The sequence below is a fragment of the Microcaecilia unicolor genome, chromosome 5, assembly GCF_901765095.1.
Source record: "Microcaecilia unicolor chromosome 5, aMicUni1.1, whole genome shotgun sequence".
Taxonomy (NCBI): domain Eukaryota; kingdom Metazoa; phylum Chordata; class Amphibia; order Gymnophiona; family Siphonopidae; genus Microcaecilia; species Microcaecilia unicolor.
In genome coordinates, this window is record NC_044035.1 from 260866607 (window position 1) to 260891966 (window position 25360).

The following is a 25360-nucleotide window of genomic DNA, read 5'->3' on the forward strand; positions in this document are numbered from 1 at the left end:
GATGTGTATGTCTTTGTGGTAGACGGGCAGTATATGTATGTGAAAAGTAGGTGGGCTGTGTTTGAGAATGTACTGGTGTCTGTGAGGCACACAGATTTGTATGTGGTGTTTGTGTATAAATTTGTGTAGGGGTAGAGTGCACAATTTTTGTCTTCTCTTATGCACCTCAAGTGATCTCCCCTTCAATACCCACCTTTTCCATCCCCTGAACTCTCCACTTCCTCCCTCCCTTTCCCTCTTCTATTTGCTCCCCATCCAAACCTGGTGCCCTGATGTCACCAATCATTCCATTCTTCAAGATGTACCCTTTGGTCCCCACTACCCTGTAGCTTCATCCACCGTCTTTGCATTCTAAGGGTGGTATGGACTGGGCTCATCACCATCGCTGCTATTCCTCCCATTATTTGAGTGGTGGAAACTGGGCTCTTCATCACCAAACATTCCTGACAATCTTTTCTAGCTATGTCTCTGTATTTATTATTATTATTAGCATTTGTATAGCGCTACCAGACGCACGCAGCGCTGAACACCTGATACAAAGAGACAGTCCCCTGCTCAAAAGAGCTTACAATCTAAGTAATACAGACAAACAAGACAGTTACGGGTGAGGGAAGTAATGGGTGACATATACAGAACTACATACAAATTCAGCCTGGAGAACCAGCTATTTTGCAAAATGCACCTTAATCTTCCCTCCACCATCCCCATTTCATTTATAATCTGTCACATGTGCACTGGACATTGCCTAAAACTATATTCCATTTTTAAAACAAAACAGCAATCAGTTTTCTGTTCCTATGCTATTAACTCAATAATGAAACCAATGAAAAAAGTAAATAGATTAGACACAATTCTGTTAGGTTAAAGTCAGATTAGGCCAACATATTACAGTTGAGCTCTGGTATGCCCCTATAATTTCTAAAATATCTCAGTTTGATTATGAAAGGGGAAAAAAGCATTAACAAAGACAATCAGAGGAACTTAAAATCTGTTATAAGCTGCAGGCTCACAACAATCCACAGCTAAAAGGAAGAAAAACTAGAAAAGACAAAGGCCTTGTTGCCAAAGACAAGCATGGTGGGCAGTGAATGGTCAACTAGGATGATAAAGTATTCTTAAGTTTTAAGCTGGGCTATTTTATACCTATGGTTTTCCTACTGGAGCTTAGTGTTGACATAGAAACAGAGAAAATGACGGTAGATTTGGACTTCAAGGTCCATCTAGCCTAGCCTGTTCAATTTCATTCCTGGTCATAGACACCAATTACCTGTAGCTTTCCTTTCACTTCTTTATATTTAGAGATCCTGTGTGCTTATCCCAAGTTTTCTTGAACGCTGTTACAATCTTTCTCCACCACCTCTCTTGGGAGGCCAATCCATGCAACCACTACCATGAAGAAATATTCTGATGCTGCTCCTATCTCCTGAGCCTCATAGTGTGATCTCTTTTTCTCAGTCACAAACTGAAGAAACAGTCTCTACAGACAAAGTAAATCAGGCACCCAACAGCAGAGAAGACAAAAAATGCCTCTCACAGATGGTGTCCAAAAAGAACTTTATTAAATCTTCACTCACAAAGACCAAGACCTTACACGACTCGTGTTTTGGCCAAAAAGGCCTGACTCAAGGCATTAGTGGTATAGTCCCTTTCCTGATAGTGACTCCAGATGAGCAACTGTAACATCAGGCAACGGGTGGAAGATGTAGTCTGAGCAGAATCTGCCTGTGAAATCAGTTCCAGCACAAGAGCAGAAGCTTGCAAACGCCTATTCATGCTTCAGCCAGCAACCAGTCTCACTTAGATTCAATGGGGGAAATGGATAAACAACACTTTCATAAAAATTATGCTGGATAAGGGGAGATAACTTACACAGAGGACAACTAGGATACATTCCTCCTCTCTGGACAGGAATAACTGGGTAGACTGAATGGAATGGTCTGTCAACTACGTTCTTATAAAAGTAACAAAACAGAAACAGCATAAATGTACAGCAGCTACGAAAATCTTTCATGTTTAAGTCAGAACAAGAATAAAACAAGCTGTCAAATATCGCACACTTTGGCAGTTCTCAGCATCAGAAAGGTCATCAGTGGAGGTGACACCATAAAAGGGATTTTAGGAAGGCTAAATGTGTGCTCAATAACTGCCCTGCCACACTAATGGGTATCACTGTAGCACTCTTTCAAGTCAACAGCTTGATGCAGAAATGTACAATTAGTCCTTACCTGATAATTTTCTTTCCACTAGTCCTAACAAATCAATCCAGAGATGAGTGGGTTATGTCCCTCTAACAGCAGGTTGAGATAGCGAGAACGTCAAAGCTCTGCCATAAGGGACACTGTGCAGTAGCCTCACTTCCAGCATGATTGATACCAAAGCAGCAAACAGCCATAAGTCCCGGCATCAAACTCCTGCCCCTGACAGAAAGCAGTAGATAATTAGCGGTCCTGTGGTCAAGTGACTGTGGTCGTCCTCCTGTATCATCCAACTACGGGAGCGACTTCCACCCACGAAACATCCGCAGGCAATCCAAACCCAGATCTGAAAAGAATAGCATTAAGAGAACAACAGACACCCCTCATACTAAGTCTCAGACAAAGACAAACAAGGGCGGACCTCTGGATTGGTCTGTTGGGACTAATTTTACCTTCCATAGCGTCCCACAGATCAATCCAGAGATGAGTGGGATGTACCAAAGCAGTCCTCAAGTAAGGTGGGTCCACAAAGACAGAACAAGCCTCAAAAGGCAGTGCTGACTCCAGAGTCCAGATGCAGATGCAGGACTAGGGCCAAGACCTCAAGAGCACGGGCCAACCCGAGACAGTGCCAGAAAGCCCCCGAGACCAGGAAAACAGCACAGTTCTGAGACAAAAGAAAACAAGGCCCAATCAGGCAAGCAACAAGTCTCAACCCCTGGAAGGAAGATGACAGCTCAATCACAAAGGGAGCGAATCTCCGTATGAGGAATGCTGTGACCCAGGGCGAAACAAAGGCAAGTCACACATCCAGCAGTGGGACAAACCGCCCTAGATAACAAACTGACAATGCTCAATAAGGCTTAAGAGTCAGCGACTGAGCAAACCCTGATAGCCTGAGCTGGTACGTACCACATCAGCCTGTGACCAGGCAAGGCACAGCAGCCAGAGCTGAGAAGATGAGCGAGAAGATCCGGCTCATCCACCAGAGACAGTGCAAGATCTGACAGTCAGAGACTGAATAAGACTGAAAGCTAAAACCAGCTCTCTGACCAAATCAAGGAGGCCAAAGCTCGGAAATCAGAGACTGAGCCAGGCTCGATAGCCAAGATGGCTCGTAGCATGAACTCCAGCAAGGAGGCCAAGCTCAGTTCAACTGGCAGACATGGGACCAGGACCAACCAGCAGAGTTGGATCCCAGCTTGCTCCAAATTCCATAAACGGTGCAAGGGGACACAGACCAAGCCGGAGTCCAGGGCTGATAGATCCGGTCTCCAGAAAAGCAGTCATGCTCAACAACCAGAGACGGACCATGGTCCAACCTCAGGAAGGAAGCCAGGCTTGATCTCCAATGACAGCGCCAGGGGTTTAAGGAGATAGCAATTCCCGGGATGCAGGTAAACTGTCTTCGTAGACGGCAGAAACCCCCATAGAATACAGAGCTGAATGCAGACCAAGGCAACCACCAGAGGAGCAGCAAGGCAAATTCCAGTGCCCTCCCCCCGCCCCAGGAGCAACACAACTGAAGAACCAGTCTAAGGAACAGAACCAGTCCAAAAGCCTCAGAGACAGAGAGAAATACCACCTCCCATTCAGGGAGCCTTGGAAACACCTCGGCCCTGGGCTGTCCACCCAGAGAAGCAAAAAACAGCCATGAAGCCAAGGGCAGAACTGGTTCAGTCTATTCCAACCCAATCTGTGTTCTGCTGGAAATACTATTTTCCCTAGTGTCTAGATATTTTCTGCACCTTGTGCAGTGGTGTTGACTATCCAATGCCATGTACAAAGAAAGGATGGGAAAAGATTTCCTCCCACATGTGCTGCTGTTTAGAATATAAGGCAGCTGCCAGTGTTTGTGGACCAAACAGAGTCCAAAAGACCAGAGAATTTACCAGTGCAGCAATAAACTGTTCAGTGCCACAATTAGGTGGAGCCTCCTAGGGTCTCTGTTTTATTGTATGAAACTCTGTTTGTACGCAGTTCTAGTAAAGTAACAGAGACATGAAGTCACCCAGACTGCATTGTGAAACCTGCCATATCTATGTGAAAAAAAGCAATTTGAAGACAAATACTTAGCTCTGCTGATACATAGCGTGCAGCTAGGGACAGAAACAAAAAAATCAAAAAAGGTAGGTATTGCAAAACCGGACTCTGCGAAGTGCCTAGAACATTGTTGCATGTGGCATAACATCCCAGCTTCTTTCTGTAATTAAGCTTTTTTTTTTTTTTTTTTTTTAATTTTAAGCACAGTCCTTCCAGAAGTGTAAAGAATGCCATTGAGTGTGGCAAAATTCCGTGAATAAATAATAGTTTGCAGCCTTTTTTCTTTTTGAAAGCGCAACCCAAAGTGCAACAAAACTGAACCCCGAGAGTGAGGGGCATAGTGCCTTGAAACCCAGGCATTACGGCTATAAAAAGTACCACAGGAAATCGGTCTGGAGAGCCAACCAACTATGCAGAGCCCAGCTGAGCTGGTAAAGTAATCGCTGCCTGTATATCGGCGTTTGATATCTCGGGCTAACAAAGCAAGCCAAGATGGCAGATGAGGGCAAAGAATGACCCAGAGCCCGCCAAAAGCAGCATCGAAGTCCCCCCACAGTTGGGTTGGCAAGGCACTCCGGAAAGGCAAGAAATTTGTTAGAGACCAATGAACAGGTGGCACCAGGATCCAATAGCGTTGGCCAGAAACTGTTACCGGAGAAGAGACAACAGCATACACCCAGGCGTCCAAGCAAGCCCGGGAATCAGCATTTTGCAAAAGCAAAACAAAAAAGTTTTTCCAGAGTCTTCTGGCGCACGTGGACATCAACCCACATGCGAGAATAAGCAGCCTGCTTGTCCTCAGAGAACAGACCTACCATAGCGTTAGGTTCCCTGGCTGTAGTCGAAGGAGCCACACAGCTGGCATGTAGCCGCACAAACCATTTGCACTAGAGAAGGCCAAATACTCACCGTGCCAGAAATGCAGAGTGCACAGAGGTACAAATCTCCACCCAGCTCCTGGGAGTATCCAGAAGTGTTTGGACCCATTTTTAGGTGGGTTTTTTTTTGAGAGGCAGGAGTTCCAGGTAGCAGGATTAGAGTGCCTAAATGCCACAAAGTGCGGAAGGCAGGTAAAGGGAGGGGGGGACCTGGCACCACCAGGTGTACCCCACACTGGCTAAGCACAGCCACGACCTCCACACTGAACTACATCTGAGGGAACAGGTAAGGAGCAAGTCTCAATCCACAGAGCTGCACAGGATATGTCCATCCACCTGCTGAGATAGAATACTGGAAGTGAGGCTGCTGCACAGTATCCCTTATGGCAGAGCTCTAGCGTTCTCTCTATCTCCACCTGCTGGTAGAGGAACATAACCCATTTGTCTCTGGATTGATCTGTGGGATGCTATGGAAGTAAGAATTAAGTTAATAGCCTGGACAAAAGAGCTACTAGTTATTACAAAACCTGAGGAGGACACAGCATGGTTTTACAATAACTACCTAGCAGAACTCCTGAGGACAATGATAAAACACCTATTTAGATAAGAGTTTTTAATATGAGTGTCATAACAGGACCCAAAAACTTGGCCACCGTATCCATTACCAATTATTGTGTGTGTGTGTGGTGTGAAAAAAGGATACAAGCAAAATGGGGGTAATTTTACAAAGTTTTTTCCACGTGAAAAGCCCGTTTTACATGCAGAAAAGGGCTTTTATAAAACTGCATGAGCATATATGCATCTAAATTAGGCACACTGCATTCTGAACATAGGGTGTTCCTAGGGGTATAGTTTGGACAGACCAGAGAGAGTTGTATTGTGTGTATTTTATAAAATACACAACTACTTGTACTCATTTAGACCTTTTTTAGAGCACATGTAAATTTGTGTGAAGACATCGGCATGTTATTGGAGTTGGTTCTAGAAGCCTTTTTTATAAAAGGTACATATGTGCCTATATTACCTTTTTAGACTTCTCACATAGGTATTCTTTTATAAAATTACTCCTATAAGAGTAATTTTGTAACAGGCTGCCTAGTTTGGAAATCCAAGCAAGCGGTGCTTATTTTGGGGCTATTTTTAAAGACACATAAATGCCTATATGGCTAAATGCATTTGTGTACATTTACAGCTAAGTGTGGGTTGCATGAACATTCACCAAGCCTACTTTATGCTTACATCTTGTAGGGTAGTTTTATAAAATACTGTTTACATGCAGGAAAAAGACTATAAAATTACCATGTATATTTGTAAATCGGCTTCCATGGTTGAGAAATAACTACATCTAGTAGTGCCAGATAGTTCCACGAATGCTTCTGCTTATCAATATACTGTACATCTTAATATCCTACAGACTTCACTACCCCCTGTATATGCACTGTGTGTCTTGAGTAGATGAGAGGTTGATAGGTGGAAAAGGGTTTGTTGAAAGTGAAAAGAGTCGAAGTCTGAGAGGAGTCTGCCGGAAAGAATATTTGAAGCGGGGGAGTCGGAGAAACTAAACGAATTCTCTGTAACCTTGGAGGATGTAATGGGTCAGTTCAGCAAGCTGAAGAGTAGTAAATCACCGGGACCTGATGGTATTCATCCCAGAGTATTAATAGAACTAAAAAATGAACTTGCGGAGCTACTGTTAGAAATATGCAATCTGTCCCTAAAATCGAGTGTAGTACCGGAAGACTGGAGGGTAGCCAATGTTACTCCGATTTTTAAGAAGGGTTCCAGAGGAGATCCGGGAAATTATAGACCGGTGAGTCTGACGTCGGTGCCGGGCAAGATGGTGGAGGCTATTATTAAGAATAAAATTGCAGAGCATATACAAAAACATGGACTGATGAGACAAAGTCAGCACGGATTTAGTGAAGGGAAGTCTTGCCTCACCAATCTAATGCATTTTTTTGAGGGGGTAAGCAAACATGTGGACAATGGGGAGCCGGTTGATATTGTATATCTGGATTTTCAGAAGGCGTTTGACAAAGTGCCGCACGAAAGACTCCTGAAGAAATTGCAGAGTCATGGAATCGGAGGTAGGGTATTATTATTGTTCTACAGCTTGCATGTTTAGTCCAGGCACTTCATCTCCAAAGATTCTCAAGGTCTCTGTAAGGTCCTTTTGTGTAGATGGATTTTTGCCATGCTGTTCATTATGCAATGAGCTGCCTTACTGAAGGCTGTTGAGCCCCTACGTCTTGCCCCATCCTTGGCCACCTTTAAATCTAGACTGAAAGCCCACCTCTTTAACATTGCTTTTGACTCGTAACCACTTGTAACCACTCGCCTCCACCTACCCTCCTCTCCTCCTTCCTGTACACATTAATTGATTTGATTTGCTTACTTTATTTTTTGTCTATTAGATTGTAAGCTCTTTGAGCAGGGACTGTCTTTCTTCTATGTTTGTGCAGCGCTGCGTACGCCTTGTAGCGCTATAGAAATGCTAAATAGTAGTAGTAGTAGTAGTATTATGGATTAAGAACTGGTTGAAAGATAGGAAGCAGAGAGTAGGTTTGCTTGGCCAGTATTCTCAGTGGAGGAGGGTAGTTAGTGGGGTCCCGCAGGGGTCTGTGCTGGGTCCGTTGCTTTTTAATGTATTTATAAATGACCTAGAGATGGGAATAACTAGTGAGGTAATTAAATTCGCCGATGACACAAAATTATTCAGGGTCGTCAAGTCGCAGGAGGAATGTGAACGATTACAGGAGGACCTTGCGAGACTGGGAGAATGGGCGTGCAAGTGGCAGATGAAGTTCAATGTTGACAAGTGCAAAGTGATGCATGTGGGTAAGAGGAACCCGAATTATAGCTACGTCTTGCAAGGTTCCGCGTTAGGAGTTACGGATCAAGAAAGGGATCTGGGTGTCGTCGATGATACGCTGAAACCTTCTGCTCAGTGTGCTGCTGCGGCTAGGAAAGCGAATAGAATGTTGGGTGTTATTAGGAAGGGTATGGAGTCCAGGTGTGCGGATGTTATAATGCCGTTGTATCGCTCCATGGTGCGACCGCACCTGGAGTATTGTGTTCAGTACTGGTCTCCGTATCTCAAAAAAGATATAGTAGAATTGGAAAAGGTACAGCGAAGGGCGACGAAAATGATAGTGGGGATGGGACGACTTTCCTATGAAGAGAGGCTGAGAAGGCTAGGGCTTTTTAGCTTGGAGAAGAGACGGCTGAGGGGAGATATGATAGAAGTGTATAAAATAATGAGTGGAATGGATCGGGTGGATGTGAAGCGACTGTTCACGCTATCCAAAAATACTAGGACTAGAGGGCATGAGTTGAAGCTACAGTGTGGTAAATTTAAAACGAATCGGAGAAAATTTTTCTTCACCCAACGTGTAATTAGACTCTGGAATTCGTTGCCGGAGAACGTGGTACGGGCGGTTAGCTTGACGGAGTTTAAAAAGGGGTTAGATAGATTCCTAAAGGACAAGTCCATAGACCGCTATTAAATGGACTTGGAAAAATTCCGCATTTTTAGGTATAACTTGTCTGGAATGTTTTTACGTTTGGGGAGCGTGCCAGGTGCCCTTGACCTGGATTGGCCACTGTCGGTGACAGGATGCTGGGCTAGATGGACCTTTGGTCTTTCCCAGTATGGCACTACTTATGTACTTATGTACTTATGATTAAGGGGCTTTTCTGAAGTGTGTTAAAATTTTGCAGTTACCTTGCATTAGTAGGACAAATTATTGCGTGGTAACTGCAAAGACTCTGTATGAACTGTTGAGGATGTGCCCAGCATCTTCTCATAGTTAACACTTACCATATGTTACCTGCAGCACATATAACATTGAGGAACTTAGTACCACCTATTGAGATAGCATTAGCTGCTCTGCGGAATCAGCTGCATTAACCCTTAACATGTGGGTAAGATACTATGCGTAAAATCCACGGCACAGTTTGCAACCATTCCATGCCCCATTTCACACTATATAAATGTGGGAATTAGGACGTTAAGTGTCAAACTGTTAGTATGGCCATCACTAAGGGGTCCTTTTACTAAGCCGCAGTAAAAAGTGGCCTACTATAGTGTGGGTGCATGTTTTTCGCGTCCACTGAGCCGTTTTATTTTTACCACAGCTGGGGAAAAAGACTTTTTTTTTTTAATGGGGGCAGTAAATGACTGTACACTAGAATTCAAAGTAGCATGCGGCTATTTAATGTCTGAGCCCTTACCACAACCCACTGGCCTAGCAGTAAGGGCTCACAGGCTCATGCAGCAAGCACCAATGTGGCCACGCTGCCAATTACTGCCGGGAAACCCCACCATAGAAAATAGAAAAACATTTCTTACTGTGGGAAACAGCGTACACCAACTTCGAGTGTTAACTGGGCGGTAGGGTCAATTTGGTACATGCCGCTTTATAAAATGGCCCCTAAGAACACACATTAATTCCCATTTTAACTACTCAACACACTTGAATGAAAGGGGTCCCCTAATGAGTATGTGATAAAAGAGTGAAAGTAAAATTGTGAATGTAAGTAAAATAGACAGAATGCGTGCCATATAGGCTAATGCCAGACATTACAGTAGGCCAAAGCATTTTTTGAAGACTAGAGGTGCAATCCGTGGCAGAAAAAAGAGATAAGCTTTGAAAAAAAATATTTTTCATGAGGAAATCAATGCAGTTGTGTTAGCCACTTGGAGAGGAGAAAATAAGGGTTAACAGAACAAGCTGTGGAGTTGATGGAAGCAATTTTGGATGGAGTCGGAATCAGTAAAAATGTATTGACTGACTCCAGCTTCCAAATAAAAACTAATAGCATTATAATATATGGTAAATTAATCATTTTGTATATATTTGTCTTGGATCTACTAGTAACTATAAGTTCAAAAAAGATCCAACACAAAAATGTAAAGCCTAATTTCAGTAGGAGTCTGAGTTTGACTCCTCTATTTTTCTACTGTCCAAGTTGAAGGTTTGGTGTACTGACTCCAAAGCCCTAGGACTAACTTAATAGATCCAGGAAGCATAATCCTTTCTTCAACATGAGAAACATAAACCAGTTTTTAACAAGAGATTAATTTCATTTTGCAGACGGCCTACAATAGAGGAAAAGAAGATTTGTTGGAGAAGTTAGATTTCTTATTAATTTTCCCTCAAGCATTAAAATTATATATTTAAAGGCATCAAGATTACACCACAGGAATGAATGAGAGCTGTGTGGTTGCAACTGTATTCTGGCACAGATGATTTACACCAGTCTCCAGCATTACTAAATGTATCTGGCACAAGCACGGCCAAAGGCAATTAAAAGGCGCAGGAGTATTTGAGGTAACAGGTGTCAGTGGGCATCATTAAGAGCCTAGGCAGCAGAATGTGGTAGGCCACAGAGGCCATGGCTCCACCAATATTTTAAACAGCATAGCATCAGTAACTAGCGAGCCTGAGTGAAGGACTGAAGATTGCCTGATGTGGCCCCTCCAAATATATCCTGCTGCCCCTGATGGAGAGCATTGATGGAGCTTTTATGGGGTTTCCTACTTCTGCATGTTCCCAATAGATTTTTTTCATACTATGATTTTATATTTTTTGTAATTTTGTAATTTCTTTTGCTAGATATCAGTTGAATATCTGCTTTTACAATACCTATTTGACTCTGTTTAAACATGGCAGACAGAAATGAGCAAAACAAAAACATCCATGTGGCATACATACAAGTCAAAACCACTGAAACAGCTTTTACAAAGAGATCCATCTGAAACACACAACCCAAACAGAACTCAGTATCCCAGCCATCATACTGAAAATAGATTCCCAATCAGTCTACAGTCCACCATTTAGTGTACAGCAGACTACACCAGAATTCGTCTCCAGTTCCAATAAGTTTCCCATAATTTATCACATGCTGCTTCTTTACCACCCAAATTACTTGTAAGATTACAATAGCTATTTGACTGCCACCCCTGTCCCCTTTCCAGAGGTCAAAAAGATTATGGGTGAATTAAACCCAAAATTAATGGGAATACAAATTTCCATCAATGGGCATGTTCTTCCTCTTTAGACAGACCTGCAGCATTTTTGAGTACAAGCAGGCAAAACCAGAAAAGTGTTAAGTGACATATTAAGACCTTTGAGCAGGGACTGTCTTCTTCATGTTCAATTGTAAAGCGCTGCGTACGACTGGTAGCGCTATAGAAGTGATTTATAGTAGTAGTAGTAGAAGAACAAGTTTAAAAAATGATTGTAATGTTGGCTTTTTTGTTAATAGATTGAACCCAGGAGAACTTCAATGATACTGCTAAACCAAGCTGTATTTTATAAAGAGCCATTAACTGAACCCCATATGTAGACAGCATATGGGGCTCAGCTAATGGTCTTTATTGTAAAATACAGCTTGGTTTATCAGTATCATTGAATTTCTCCTGGGTTAGAAATATCAGTGTTATTGGTACAGACTGCCTTCAAGATACTGGAACAGAGCAACATTCTAGACTCACGTCACCTGAACAGAGGCAAGGCAAAACGCAGTCACATGAAAAGCAACTGCACCCCAGCAGGTGTCATTTTCATAAAACAATAGCACTGGTTAAGGCACCACAAATAACATTTTTATTGGTTACATCCATACATTGTGACAGTGGTGGTAATGGTAATTATACGTAAACAACTGCTAGATTTTTCTTGATTGACCTGCAACAAAGTCAAGTCATCGTATAAAACAGCTCATGCCAACTTATTAATGTATTAGGGCCTACTGGGATGAGCAGACTTTTTCAAGCAGAGGTGCAGTAGCAAACATTTAGCAAACCTCTTTTAATGAATTATTTAAAAATTTTAAACCTGCCATTCAGAAGACAAATCTTGGTAAAAAAAAAAATGTAAAAGAGGGGTGAAGGAGGTAGGGAGTACCAGGGTCACTTTACAAAAAGTGACATTTTTCAGGAAGAATAAAAAAAAACTCTTAGGGTCTTTTTCTCCCCATTCAGCAATCTCCCAGCCATCAATTATTACCCATGGCACTTGGAACTGGGAGGCATTCAGGTGGTTGGTTGGTTGGTTGGAAGGACAGAACAAATGAGTGTCTAGCATATAAATCAGATGGACAATATTTTTATTCAGTGCAAAAACCAGGAAAAGTGTTTAGATAAAAAGTTTCCAATGGTTCCTAGTAAAGCTCATCATATTCATAGCACATGAATGCATAGCACAGCTTCTCTGAAATGGGAAGATAATGTAGCACTACCGTACAGAACATTTTCCAATTGTTAAAATAAGGATCGTGTCTTGAGCTACTTTCTGCTGTACACATGCACGTTTATTTGTGCTTTCTCCTGATTCTTTGGGCTTTCAGCCCAGTGGGGACCTGGGCTGGGATCTGGCACCATCAGCCATCCATCACAGCTACCTGGGCATTCTTTCTCTCTTTCTACTGCAAGACAGTCCTCAACTGAGAACCACTCCTTCCAAAACCCTGCAATCATGAGACCTACATCTGGCTCCTAGGTATCGCCATTGGAAGACAATGGCCAAGTCCCTCCCCCCCCCCCCCTTCAAGGGGCTGTGATATTATTGCATTTATCTTTTATAGGACTTTGTTGTTTTTAAAAAAAACCACACACACATCAAACTACTTTCTCAGCCATTCTCAATGCAAAAGAGAAAGGGCCTTTGATGGGATTTGATATATCACCTTCTGTAGTTACAATCAAAGCGGTTTACATATTATATATAGGTACTTATTTTGTACCTAGAGCCCAGAGTCACAAGGAGCTGTAGTGGGAATTGAACCCAGTTCCCCTGGTTCTCAGGCTTTTGCACTAACCATTAGGCTATTCCTCCACTCTACATAGAGTTGCAGAAGTTGTTCATTGTAGAGTGAACTGGACTTCTTATAGGCAGCAATGCCTCTTAGAACAAGAAAAAAGGATATTTCTACATTAGCTTTTAAAACCAGCGGTCCCTGCTTGAGAACTGAAAGTACTTTGCTTTGACTAGCATTAACATAGGCAAAAGTTTACATTTTCAGAACCATTAGTCTGTTATGTAGGGCTAAGTACAGAACATTATTTTGTAATGATATCCTCCAATTAGGTATCCCTGTAACTGCATTAAGAAACATAAAAACATTTTCTTTGGAAAGAACGCTACTAAAATATATTATCTGAATATTCTAGTCAAAAACACTAGGACTGAAATTGTAACAGAAACAAAATAACTGTAATAATTATCAACTAAGGATTTATTTTCTTTTTCAGGCTAAAAAATCTGATTGATCAGGAAACAACATATCAGGCAAAAAAGGAAAAAGAAAACAATAAGAAAACAACAAAACTAAAGGAAGAGCTGATTAAATTGAAGTCATTTGCATTAATGCTGGTAGATGAACAACAAAGGCTTACAGAACAGCTATATCAGCAAGGTCAGAAAATCCAAGATTTAACACACACTGCAGAACAGACTCATGAGAAGCTTGCCATAGCAGAAGCAAGGGTTCAAGAAGAGGAACAGAAAGTGATCGGCCTAGAGACAGAACTTCAAGCACAAACAGACAAACTACACGAAGACCAGGAAGCTATGATGGCAAAACTAACCAATGAAGACAGCCAGAACCGCCAGCTCCGCTTAAAATTGGCAGCAGTCAGTCGGCAAATCGATGAGCTTGAAGAGACAAACAAATCTTTACGAAAAACTGAGGAGGAACTGCAGGACTTAAGAGAGAAAATGAATAAAGGGGAATGTGGAAACTCTAACCTCATAGCTGAAATGGAAGAGCTACGAAAGCGAGTATTAGAAATGGAAGGCAAAGATGAAGAGCTTATAAAGATGGAGGACCAATGCAGAGATCTGAATAAAAAATTAGAAAAGGAAGCAGCACAGACAAAGACCCTGAAAGCAGAGGTCGATAAGCTGAATAAAAGAATTATGGAACTGGAAAAATTGGAGGATGCTTTTAGTAGAAGCAAACAAGAATGTTATGCTTTGAAATGCAACTTAGAAAAAGAGAGAACCAACACAAAGCAACTATCTAATGAGCTCGACAGCTTAAAAGTTAGAATCCGAGAGTTAGAGGTCATTGAAATCAAATTAGAAAAAACCGAACTCACACTTAAAGAGGATTTAGCCAAGCTGAAAACACTAACAGTGATGCTTGTCGATGAAAGAAAAAGCATGAGTGAAAAGATAAACCAAACAGAAGAAAAATTACAAGCTACTACTGTACAACTTCAAGCAGAACAAAACAAAGTTACATCAATCACAGAAAAACTGATTGAGGAAAGTAAAAAAGCACTGAAATCAAAGGCAGAACTGCAAGAAAAAATATACTGTGCAACAAAAGAGAAGGACGACTTGAAAAGCAAACTAAATGCAGAAGAGGAGAAGGGAAACGATCTCTTGTCTAAAGTTAACATCCTGAAGAAAAGACTACAATCCTTGGAAGCAATTGAAAAGGAGTTTCTCAAAAACAAACATAAACAGGAGAATCCCAAGACCACTGCTGCATTTCACATGGAAAACATCAAAATTAAAGAACTCACTCAAGAAGTTGAGAGGCTCAAACACACCCTGAAAGAAATGAAAGCTGTGGAAGATGATCTCATGAAAACTGAAGATGAATTTGAATCCCTAGAACAAAGATATCTTAATGAACAACATAAAGCTACATTTCTTTCTGAAGAACTTGAGGTTGTGAAACAGGAACTGGCGAAGTATAAACTGGCAGAAAAGATGGACTCTAGCCAGGAACATTTGCTCTACAAAAAACTGAAGGAGGAGGAAGCAAAATCAGGACATCTTACAAGAGAGGTAGATGCATTAAAAGAAAAAATTCACGAGTACATGGAAACAGAAGATACAATCTGTCGGTTAAAGGGAGACCATTCGGTTCTTCAAAGGAGGCTTACTCAACAAGAAAACAAAAACAGAGAGCTAAACAAAGAAATTGAAAATATTTCAAGAGAACTGGAAAGGTACAGACATTTCAGTAAAAGCCTTAGACCAAGTCTCAATGGAAGAAGAATTTCAGACCTTCAGGTATTTTCTAAGGAAGTTCAAACAGATTCAACAGACAATGAACCGCCTGATTACAAAAGTCTTCTTCCTTTAGAACGAGCAGTTATAAATGGACAGATATATGAGGATAGTGATGAGGAATCAAACGATGAGGAACAAACCATGGCTTTCAACTCTAATTCATCCATTGGAAATTCTAAAAATAGAAAATTGTGGATTCCATGGATGAAGTCTAAAGAAAACCTTCCTCAAAATGGAAATGTTCACAGAAAACAGAATGGAAATTGTGTAGAGCCAGGTGATCTGGTTCTAACTCACACACCTGGCCAACCACTGCACATAAAAGTCACTCCGGACCATGGTCAAAATACAGCCACTCTTGAAATTACAAGTCCAACTTCAGAAAATCCACACTCTTATACAAGTACAGCAGTAATACCAAACTGTGGTACCCCAAAGCAAAGAATAACCATTTTTCAAAATGCCTCTTTAACACCTGTAAAATCAAAAATAGTGGATGGGTACATCAATCCAGAGCAAGCCATGTCTCCCCTTACCATGACATCCTTTGTAAGAGCTAAAACTTCAGATTCACATGGCTCACTAACACCTGAAAGGACAATGTCCCCTATTCAGGTACTGGCTGTTACAGGTTCATCAAACTCTCCAGATCACATGCTTTCCCCCGAAGCCTCAGAAATCAGCAGCACACATGCAGTTTTCAGAGTGTCCCCTGACAGACAAACTGGGTGGCAGATTCAAAGATCAAACAGTACTGGTTCAACTTCTAGCATCATAACTACTGAGGATAATAAAATCCATATTCACTTAGGAAGATCTATCAGCCCTTACACTTCAGGGCAAGAGAACAGAACTGCAGCACTAACAAACGGAACACCAAGTAGACCTGCAAATAAAATCACAAGCAGTATCAGAATTACCCCATCAGGTACAGCACCCTCACGACAATCACAAATTACAGTAAGTAATGCTTATAAGTGATCCACATCATGGTTGGCATCTTTTCACCAACGACCCATCCCTTTTTCCATCCCTGCAAGATTTACTGGAGTACTCCTTTTATTCTGAAACAAATCTGTGCATGATCTGGGCAACAGTACACAGAACACTTACTTTTTGCCTGTTTAGTCATAAAGCGTGCACTTACGGAATTCCTTTTTTTTTTTGCGTTTATCTATGAAACCCTTTAGTGAGCACCTCTATTAAATTTATTTTTATGTTAATTTCATTTCCCATAGCCGACATTATTTTTGACTGCAACTTGACCTGGTGAAATATTTTAACATTGCAAAGCAGTAAACTTGATTAGTGACTGGTACCTGCAGAATTTTCTTTTATTTCTTTATACCTGGCATTGAACGTGCATCATTCAGGTAAAGGGTTAGTTGTTTTTGATTTAGAATACTGCTGTAAGATCAATCTAAAAATGTTACATCTGCTCAAATTCAGCAAATGATACCATCTTAGGTCCCAGTTTAGCTTTTTTTGTTCTTTGTAATTGACTTGAAGCTAAAAAGGAACAAGATGTTCGCTTAAATATTCAATTGGTCAAAAAGACCTGTATCCTTAATTTGTGTTTACCACAAATTATTCGCAGATTATGATCTTTCACCCAAATTGGTTCACTTTATGCTCCATATTCAAAAATACAGCACTAAGGGTCTCTTACCAAGCCGTGCTAGTGGTTCCTGAGCGGCAATGCCGACAGAGCCCATTCAAAGCGAATGGGCTTTCTTGGCATTACCGCACCGGGAGCTGCTAGTGTTACTCTATAAAAGAGGTCCTACATTTCTACTTGGAGTGCTTTTCTGGTTATTACAGATAATGAAGGTATCAGTAATCACAACCTAATCCCCAGACATACAAACCCCTCTTATTTTATTAAGGTGACCCATTCATAAATTGGTAAGATTATGTCAGAGGATAAAATGATTGATTTTCTACATGCTTGCTAGATTTTGCTATTTGGATTTAAGTATTTGTCTTTCCAAACTCCTCTTCAAGGCAAGTTACATTTTAGGTATTACAGGTAGGTCCCTGCTCAAAAGGGCTTACAGTTTAAGTTATTTTCTGAGGGGAGAGGAGTGATGCAACTTGCCCCAAATCACATGGAACGTGAGTGAAAGAATCAGGCGAACCTTGCCTTCATTTGGCCTTACACTAGGCCACTCCTCTGCACTATTTCTATACTATTTCATGTTGATATGAGCATTCCCAGGGGGACAAAGGCCTCATGAAGCTCCATCATACAAAACAAGTATCTTCTTCTGCCAGCTCTTCTCAAAGCCTTAGAATGCACCTCAGACATCATCAAGTAAAGAGCTCCTAGTTCAGTTTTAACTAGATATATACTAACAGAATTTAATAATAAATGCTGAATCCCTGAAGGCTTCTGCAAACATGAGATACGTCAGATAAAAACATGTGGTCTTGGGTCCATTACTGGGTGGTCTGTCTGAGTCTTCAGATCTCCAGAGCTGGTGCAATTCAAGCACACTGTGGAGGGGTGTACTGTGCACTGGTCCAGAGACAGGAAAGATATCCATTTTCTGCTATAACATCTTCTGGCAAGATAAACAGTAAAGATCTCAAGCATGAGCAAAGTCGCCCATCCAGCCTTTGGTTAGACAAACATGACCACCAAATGAGATTGAAGAGAAGAAAAATATACACGTGTGTTTCTATAAATATTCATGTACATACACAACATACACAAGCTCTCAGTAAACTGCCATACAGAAACATTTATTGAAGCAAAATTTTTATAAAACCTTTCAAACAGCATTATATTACATTTTATATGAAACAGGTCAAAATAATCCACTGAGGTAACTGATATGATAGGCAGCAAGCTCTTCAGCAGTACACAACTCTTACTGTATACAATAGCTTATTTGCTCATATACTGCACCTTTGGGCAGGGAATGAATAGAAGCTTTTAATGGATATGGGGGCCCATTTTTTTGATAAATAGGCCCCTAGATTCTCTAAAATGCAGCCGGTGCTGAAACCATTAGAGCACTTGGGACACACTAACTTGTTCTACATTGGCAATAACACTATTGCCCACTAATGACAAAGATGAAATAGATATGCTTCACATGGTAAGAAATACCCTGTTAGCTAAATGTCAGAGCATATATGGAATGCCTTTTTGACAAAAAACAAAAACACTTCACATACCCACTGGAAGAGCAGCGAAGTCACCTAGTGGTTAGTGCAACAGGCTGAGAACAGGGAAGATGGAAGATCAAATTCTGCTGACGCACCTTGTGACCTTTGCATAAGTCACTTCACTTTCTGCTACAAATGTAGGAGGTAGTTTTATAAAGGATTTTCCATGTACAAAGCCAGTTTTACCAAAACAAAGCAGGAAAGTGCTTCAATAATAATCAAAGCTGAAAAAAAGAGTGGAAGAGATAGTTCCAAGAACTACCAGAAGGCCAATATCTTCAAATAAAAGTAACATACACCGCCCAGACCCTACACGGGTCTGTTGGGACAGACACGCTACACTGCAGTAGCTATTATGTTTATTGCTGATATTGCAGTTATTCTCCTTATTGCTTTCATTAATCCGTCAAGTTGTGACTCCTGAAGAAGGCAAACAACCGAAACACGGCCCATGTAGGGTCTGGGCAGTGTATGTTACTTTTATTAGAGAATAAACTTTTATTTGACTATATTGGACTTCTGGTAGTTCTTGGAACTCTCTTTCCACTCTTTTCTTCAGTAAAGCCAGTTTTACACATGGAAAAGGCCTTTTATAAAACTGCATGGCCAGTTATGTATGTATATGAACATGAACAAACTGATATGTGTGCCACGCGTCAGTGTTCTCAGCAGCATACTTTGGGTGAAGGCGGAGTTGTGATGAACATACATCTCTCTATATAAAAGGCAACACCAACGTTCTATGAAGCCTCCAGCCGGAAGTGTGAAGGGGGCGAGATATCCGGTTTCCCTACGAGTGTCTGCCCCGCCCTCTCTGTAACACAGTCAGCGAAGGAAAACAGCAGAGCACGAAATCAAATCGCTGGCTCTGTAACAGTGAAGGACTCAGAGGGGGGAGGGGAGAGAGGCCAGAGGGCAGGGACACACACACTCCCACATGCACACAGAAGAAAACATTGCTAGCCCCCGTTTCATTTGCATCAGAAACGGGGCTTTTTTACTAGTATTTTATAAAATATGTGAATTCATTCAGTACACATACCAATTTTGGAGAAGGTATAAATATGTGCGTCAGCATTTGTGCGCTATTGGGACTGGTTCCAAAAGTCAGGCTTTAAAAAGACACCTTGTTTGCTAACCGGCAAAATGTACAAAGATAACAGGCCATTTAACGTGTGCGACAAAAATGAACAAAAGCTACATCAATATTAAAACAGAGAGTATATTTTCACCTTTAACAGTTAGTCACACATTTATACCTATCTTTTGGCATGAACAGCTTGTGGCTTTATTTTTATATGCTTATGTATGTATTTTAAAAAAGCTGAAACAAAATAGTGACCAAAAATCACCTCAAAAATCAAACCAAACCAAATTTATATTCAATGTAAAGTGCCACTATAATACAATGTTTGTTTTATTTTCTTTTTTAAATCTATTCACCTTTGTTTGGTGTGATCATATTTTAGCATGAGCTAAATCCAAATTACTTTGATCCACCTATGATTGGTAGTCATGTTATATGCCTCAGAAGATGAAGTTTACCATCCTGGGATGCATTACATCATTATTCAGAAATCTACCTTCCAGCTTGGTTTCATCTGCTGTCTCTACATCATGGTGCAAGCAGAGCTGGCTTTATTCCAAGACACTTTCACCACAGGAGCTATATAAGAATTTTTTTTTTTTAATCCTTTATTAAACAAACACTCGTGGGTCAATATTCAAAATGACTTGTACTGGCAGCTGGTAAACGTATAAGTGTTAGCCTAGCATTTTTAATAAACTTTCTGCTGAAAATCCCTCTGCCACAGTGCCAGGGCAGAAAGACAAGCTGTGTGAATAGCTTTGATGTTCAGCCAATACATATATAGCTATGTGATAGCTATGTGGTTTACTTTACCCAGGGGTTCTCAGCCCAGTCTTCGGAACACACCCAGCCATTAGGTTTTCACGATATGCACAATGTACATGCCCGAGATAATCTACATGTACTACTTCCATTGTATGCAAATCTCTCACATACATATTCATTGTGGATATCCTGAAAACCTCACTGGCTAAGGCCTGGATGCTCAAAAGATTTGCGGTAGAAGGACCTCTACTGCAAATCCAGCACAGAAAAATCAGCATGGCATGCTCAATGTTACAATCACGGCAGTAATTTACTGCTCAATACTCTAAGCTAATTTTCCTGTTAGTGCCTGCGCACTGATTGGCTGAGGCACTGACAGGTCACTACTGGCCCTGGTGGTCTAGTACAATCCCACCCACAGACCCTTTCATATGCCTTGTGGTAGGAGGCAGGAAGGATGACTACTCCCTCCTGCCTCTGGGCCTGCCCTCTTCAAAATGGTGGTGCCCTGCCCTGCCCAGTGCATCCTGGGTTACACTGGGCAGGCCAAAGTACCAGATAAGGAGTTTTTCCTTTATATGGTACTTAGGCCCCGCCCAGTGCATCCCAGAATAAACCAGGTAGGGACAGGGCACTGCCATTTTGAAGAGGGTGGGCCCAGGAAGGAGAAATTAGGACTTAACTGATAATTTTCATTCCATTAGTTCTTCACACTATTCCAGGACAAGTGGGTAGCTATGTCCATCGAGCAGCAGGTGGAGAGAGAAATACAGAACTGAGCACCACTACATAGCTCCCTGCTAGCAGCTCAGCTCCTCAGTATCAGTCCTCAAAAGCAAGGAAGAAGAACGCCCAATCAGGAGCATGGTCAGCAACCAACACATCCAGCCCCAAGAAGAATTCGAAGACAAGGCCCCTGGAAAACAGGATACAAGACAGTGCATAGAGCCACCAATGAGGGCGTTGAACCACAGAAGGGCTCCTAGAATAGTGTGAAGAACTAATGGAAAGAAAATTATCAGTTAAGTCCTCATTTCTCCTTCCATTACGTTCATTCCCACTATTCCAGGACCAATGGGATGTTCAAAAGCTATCCCTACGAGGGTGGGAAGCCAAACCTGCCACACGCAGGACCGACGCCCCAAATGTAGCCGCTGCCTGCGTGGCCCCCGCTATACCATCATGCTTACTGAAGGCAAGCAGAGAAGCCCACGCCTCTGCCCTACAAAAATCCATCAGGGAAGACAACGAAGCCTCTGCCCAAGATGTAGACACACGCCCAGGACAATGTGCCTTCCAACCCAAGGAGAACAGCCTCCCAGAATACAGGCCGAGACCACGGCCACCTTCACCCACTGGGCAAAGGAAGTCTTGGATGCCAAGAGACCCAACTGCTGTTTACCTAACTGCCCAAAAGGTCTATACAAAAGGCGGAAGACATCAAGAACCTCGAAAACAAAATGCAAGAGAGCCCTACGAGAGGGAGTAGAGGAGTGGCCTAGTGGTTAGGGTGGTGGACTCTGGTCCTGGGGAACTGAGGAACTGAGTTCGATTCCCACTTCAGGCACAGGCAGCTCCTTGTGACTCTGGGCAAGTCACTTAACCCTCCATTGCCCCAGGTACAAATAAGTACCTGTATATAATATGTAAGCCGCATTGAGCTTGCCATGAGTGGGAAAGCGCGGGGTACAAATGTAACAAAAATAAAAAAAATAAAAAATATAGCCGACTACATAAAAACCAACAAGCACTCGGGCAGGAAGGACAAAACAGCCCAAAACAAGACCCCCGCCTCAAGCGTCCCAATAGCATCGATTTCTACGCGAGAACTGTCAGGATAACCTAGCGACAGGACACAAACGGAGAGTGCTACAGCACCCGAAGGACCAACATAAAATCCCATTCGGAAAAGGCACTCGAAGGGCAGCGTAAGTGACCCACACCTCTCTGAAAACGAATCACAACTGGACGAGCCGCTAAAGAAGAGGTCTACCAACGACCCTGAAAGCAAGCCAGGGCTGCCATTGGAACCCACAAGGATCCCAGCGCTAGCCCTCGATACTCCCTCCCCCAAAAATGCCAGGAAATGGCCCAAGGAGGAAGCAAATAACTGGCCGGCACCAAGGAAGAAGAGCCTGCAGCAGAGAAGCCACGACTGAATCCACTAATCCTTCTTCCTCAGCCGTGCCCTCTCAAGGGCCAGGCCGAAAGACCAAAGGGAGAAGAATCCTCCATGACCACCAGGCCCTGACAGAAGAAACCTCGAAACTGAGGGAATCGAAGTAGCTCCCCAACTAGGAGCTTCACGAGATCTGCATAGCACTGGAGCCATGTCCAGGCTGGAAAACAGGAGCACTGTATCCCGAGGGACTGCCACTCTCCCCCACTCCCGGCCTAACTTCGGCACAGGGGAAGGCGTACAGGAGTCCCTCGCTCAGACAGAAACGCAGCAGGGCGTCTAGCCCCCGAGAGTCCTCTTCCCTGTGACGGCTGAAGAACCGAGGAAGCGTGACATAGGAATAGGCCAAGAGAACTAAGCCCCATCAACAAATCACCAGCTGTAACGGCTTGACCGACAGCTCCCACTCACTGGAAGTCGGAACGTGCCTGCTAAGAAGGTCGGTCCCCAAGTGTGGAACCCTCAAACAGCTGAAAAACAGCTAAAAACCAACTGGGCTCCCGAGCCAGCCGACTGCTAGGAGTCCCCCCCTTAGCTAGTAGAAGAGGCCCGTGCCATAGCAATGTCTGAAAAGGCCCACATCAAAGCATTCCCAACAATGGGGCAAAAGCCTCCAGAGCTTAGCGCACCACTCACAGTTCCAGAGGAAAGGGCCAATGTGCCGCTACTGGAGACCAAGAGTCTTGTGCCAGGGGACCCCAGCAAAGGGCCCCAAGCCCAAGAAACTGTCCTCCGTAGACCCCACTTCCCAAGGCAGGAGTGGGGAGGGCCTCCCTAAGGTCAACGACTGGAGAAGCCGCAACCACCTCAGCTCTGTCTGACCGTCAGGGGCAAGGAAGCCGGAAGCTGTAACCCTCTGAAACCAGAGACGAGTGGCTGAACATGGCCCTATGAATTGGCTGCATCAGAGCTGCACGAAATCCCAGGCTGGAAGCTGGGAACGAAGCAGGAGCAAAGAATCCAATGCGGTAACTTAAAGTGCTGCCCTCTGTGAGAAACACTCAAGCTAACAGGGAAACCAAAAGAACACCTAAACCAGAAAGGAAAACAAAACAGAAGGCGAACCATTGTTGAAGGGGCCTCCACACAGGCTTGACAAGAGGAGGACCAGATTAGCCAGCTGTCCAAATGCAAGAGGAAACGAAACCTCCGTCTCCGCAGCAAGACTGGTATGCGCACGACCTAGGAAAAATGTCCCCGGGCCCGAGGGGAGGCCAAATGGCCAGGACCGGAACTGAAAAAGAACTGCAGAAGCAGCCCACATAGGGGAAGGTAATTACGCCTCCTTGGTCTCGAGCAGAGAGAACTCTCGCTCCGAACGGACAGGAGCACAGACCTTAGGGTCACCATCCAAAAACAGACACCGGTGGACCCCCTTGAGATCCAGATTGGATTGCACTGCTCCCGTCTTCCTGGAAACTCCAAAATAGGAGGGGAACCGACCAGATTGCACTAGGCGGGAGGGACGGGAACAATGGCCCGAAGGGCCAGAAGCACCTCAACTGAACTTCTGCCCTGAGCTGCCAGAGGCCCCCCCCCCCCCCCCCGACAAGGAGACTGTAAGAAGACAGGAGTTACCGGCTGGGAGAACTCCAACTGGAAGCCATCACCCAGAATAACCAGCGCCAGAGCTGTGGAAAAGATAGACCACAAGTCCCAAAAGGCCTGAAGCGGCCCCCTATAGGCCCAGATGGACCAGCCGGCCTGGCTACATTGGGATTGCCGGGAAACAGCAGCCACATACTCTGAGTGCCCTGCCAACTCTCCATCCCCCGGCAGAAAGATTGCCGGGCCCGAGACTGAGCCCTGTGGTCAAAGGTCTGACGACCAGATCTACACATGCAGCCGTCACAAAAAACAGGGCACCTGCAGAGTCTGTAAGGTGAGCAGAGGGCCAAGGAGTGTCTTCTGGAAGATGCTGGGGCCTGTTCACCCAGCTCCTGAACCAAACTGCTGAGGCCATTACCAAAGAGAAATGTGCCTCAAAGGGGTAACCCGAACACACAGGCCTTGGAAGTGGCAACCACCACCCACGCCCGCAGCCAGAACTGACGCCTAGCAGAGAGCATCAATGACATGCCTGTGGCTGAACCACTAAGAATGACATACACAGTGGTCATCAGACAGGCTAAGGCTGCCTCCATCCAGGTAGCCCGTGGACTGCCCTGGGAAAAGGGGCTGCTGGTGCCACTGTAAACAGGCCTGTGCCACCAAAGAGCCACAAATAAAAGCCTGCAGCTCCAAAAGTCTCCTCAAGGTGCACTGCAAAGCCCGTTTCAGCTTCTTATCTAGCAGATCCCTCAAGGCAAGGCCGCAAAACACTGGGAGGGAAGTACTGTAGGTGACTGTAGACACAGAGCCCAACTTAGGTAAGGGAACATCTCCTCCTTCTGGCACCAGAGAAAAAAAGAATGAGCCACGGTCTTCCCAAAATGTAGGCCTGTGTCAGACGCACTCCACCCTGTGGCATGCAAAACTCGAATGCCCAGGTGAATGGGGGAACACCCTGAACAGGCCCCTGAGGCCCTTCATAAGGCTAGCCGCCTGACTACCTTCCAGAAACTCCCCAAGGGAGCGCGGCAATTGCCTCTGAAATCAGGGGGGCCGCCTCCTAGCAGCAAAACCCGAGATTAAGCCTCCACGGGGCAGCAGTCGCAATCCCCTGGGAACAGGCAGGGAGATCCCCATCTCCTCTCTCTCTCGCTGGAGCTGGCAGGCCCACTGGAGAAGAGGCTCCTAGCCCCAGCCCAAGGCTTGGTGGAGCAGACAAAGGGATGGCCCTGACCCAGGGCCCCCCCCCCCCCGAAGGGACCCCAACCGACACAGCTGGCTGCGTGGGGGCTTCACTTCTGCTGAAAAACAAAATGATCGCCATTCCCGCCTCCTTCTGAGGCAAATTGCCGAGGCCCTGCATCAGAGACCGGAGTCGAAAGAAAAGCACTGCTGTGACCGAGCGCGCCCTGTACGTGCAAGCCCTGAATCAGCTCCTCCACTCGGAAACC

General features: G+C 43.7%; 2 protein-coding genes across 7 annotated transcripts in view; one reads left to right on the forward strand and one right to left on the reverse strand.

Moving 5' to 3' along the window:
• Positions 1 to 25360, reverse strand: part of CMSS1 (cms1 ribosomal small subunit homolog) — a 488636-nt gene that overhangs the window by 407322 nt on the left and 55954 nt on the right. The gene's annotated exons all lie outside the window — the stretch shown is intronic.
• FILIP1L (filamin A interacting protein 1 like) overlaps positions 1 to 25360 on the forward strand; it is a 347951-nt gene that overhangs the window by 313443 nt on the left and 9148 nt on the right. For all 4 annotated transcript variants that reach the window (XM_030204059.1, XM_030204060.1, XM_030204061.1 and 1 more), the window contains one exon: positions 13374 to 16110. In XM_030204059.1, the coding sequence (XP_030059919.1) occupies positions 13374 to 16110 (2737 nt within the window). The remainder of the gene's footprint in view (positions 1 to 13373; positions 16111 to 25360) is intronic.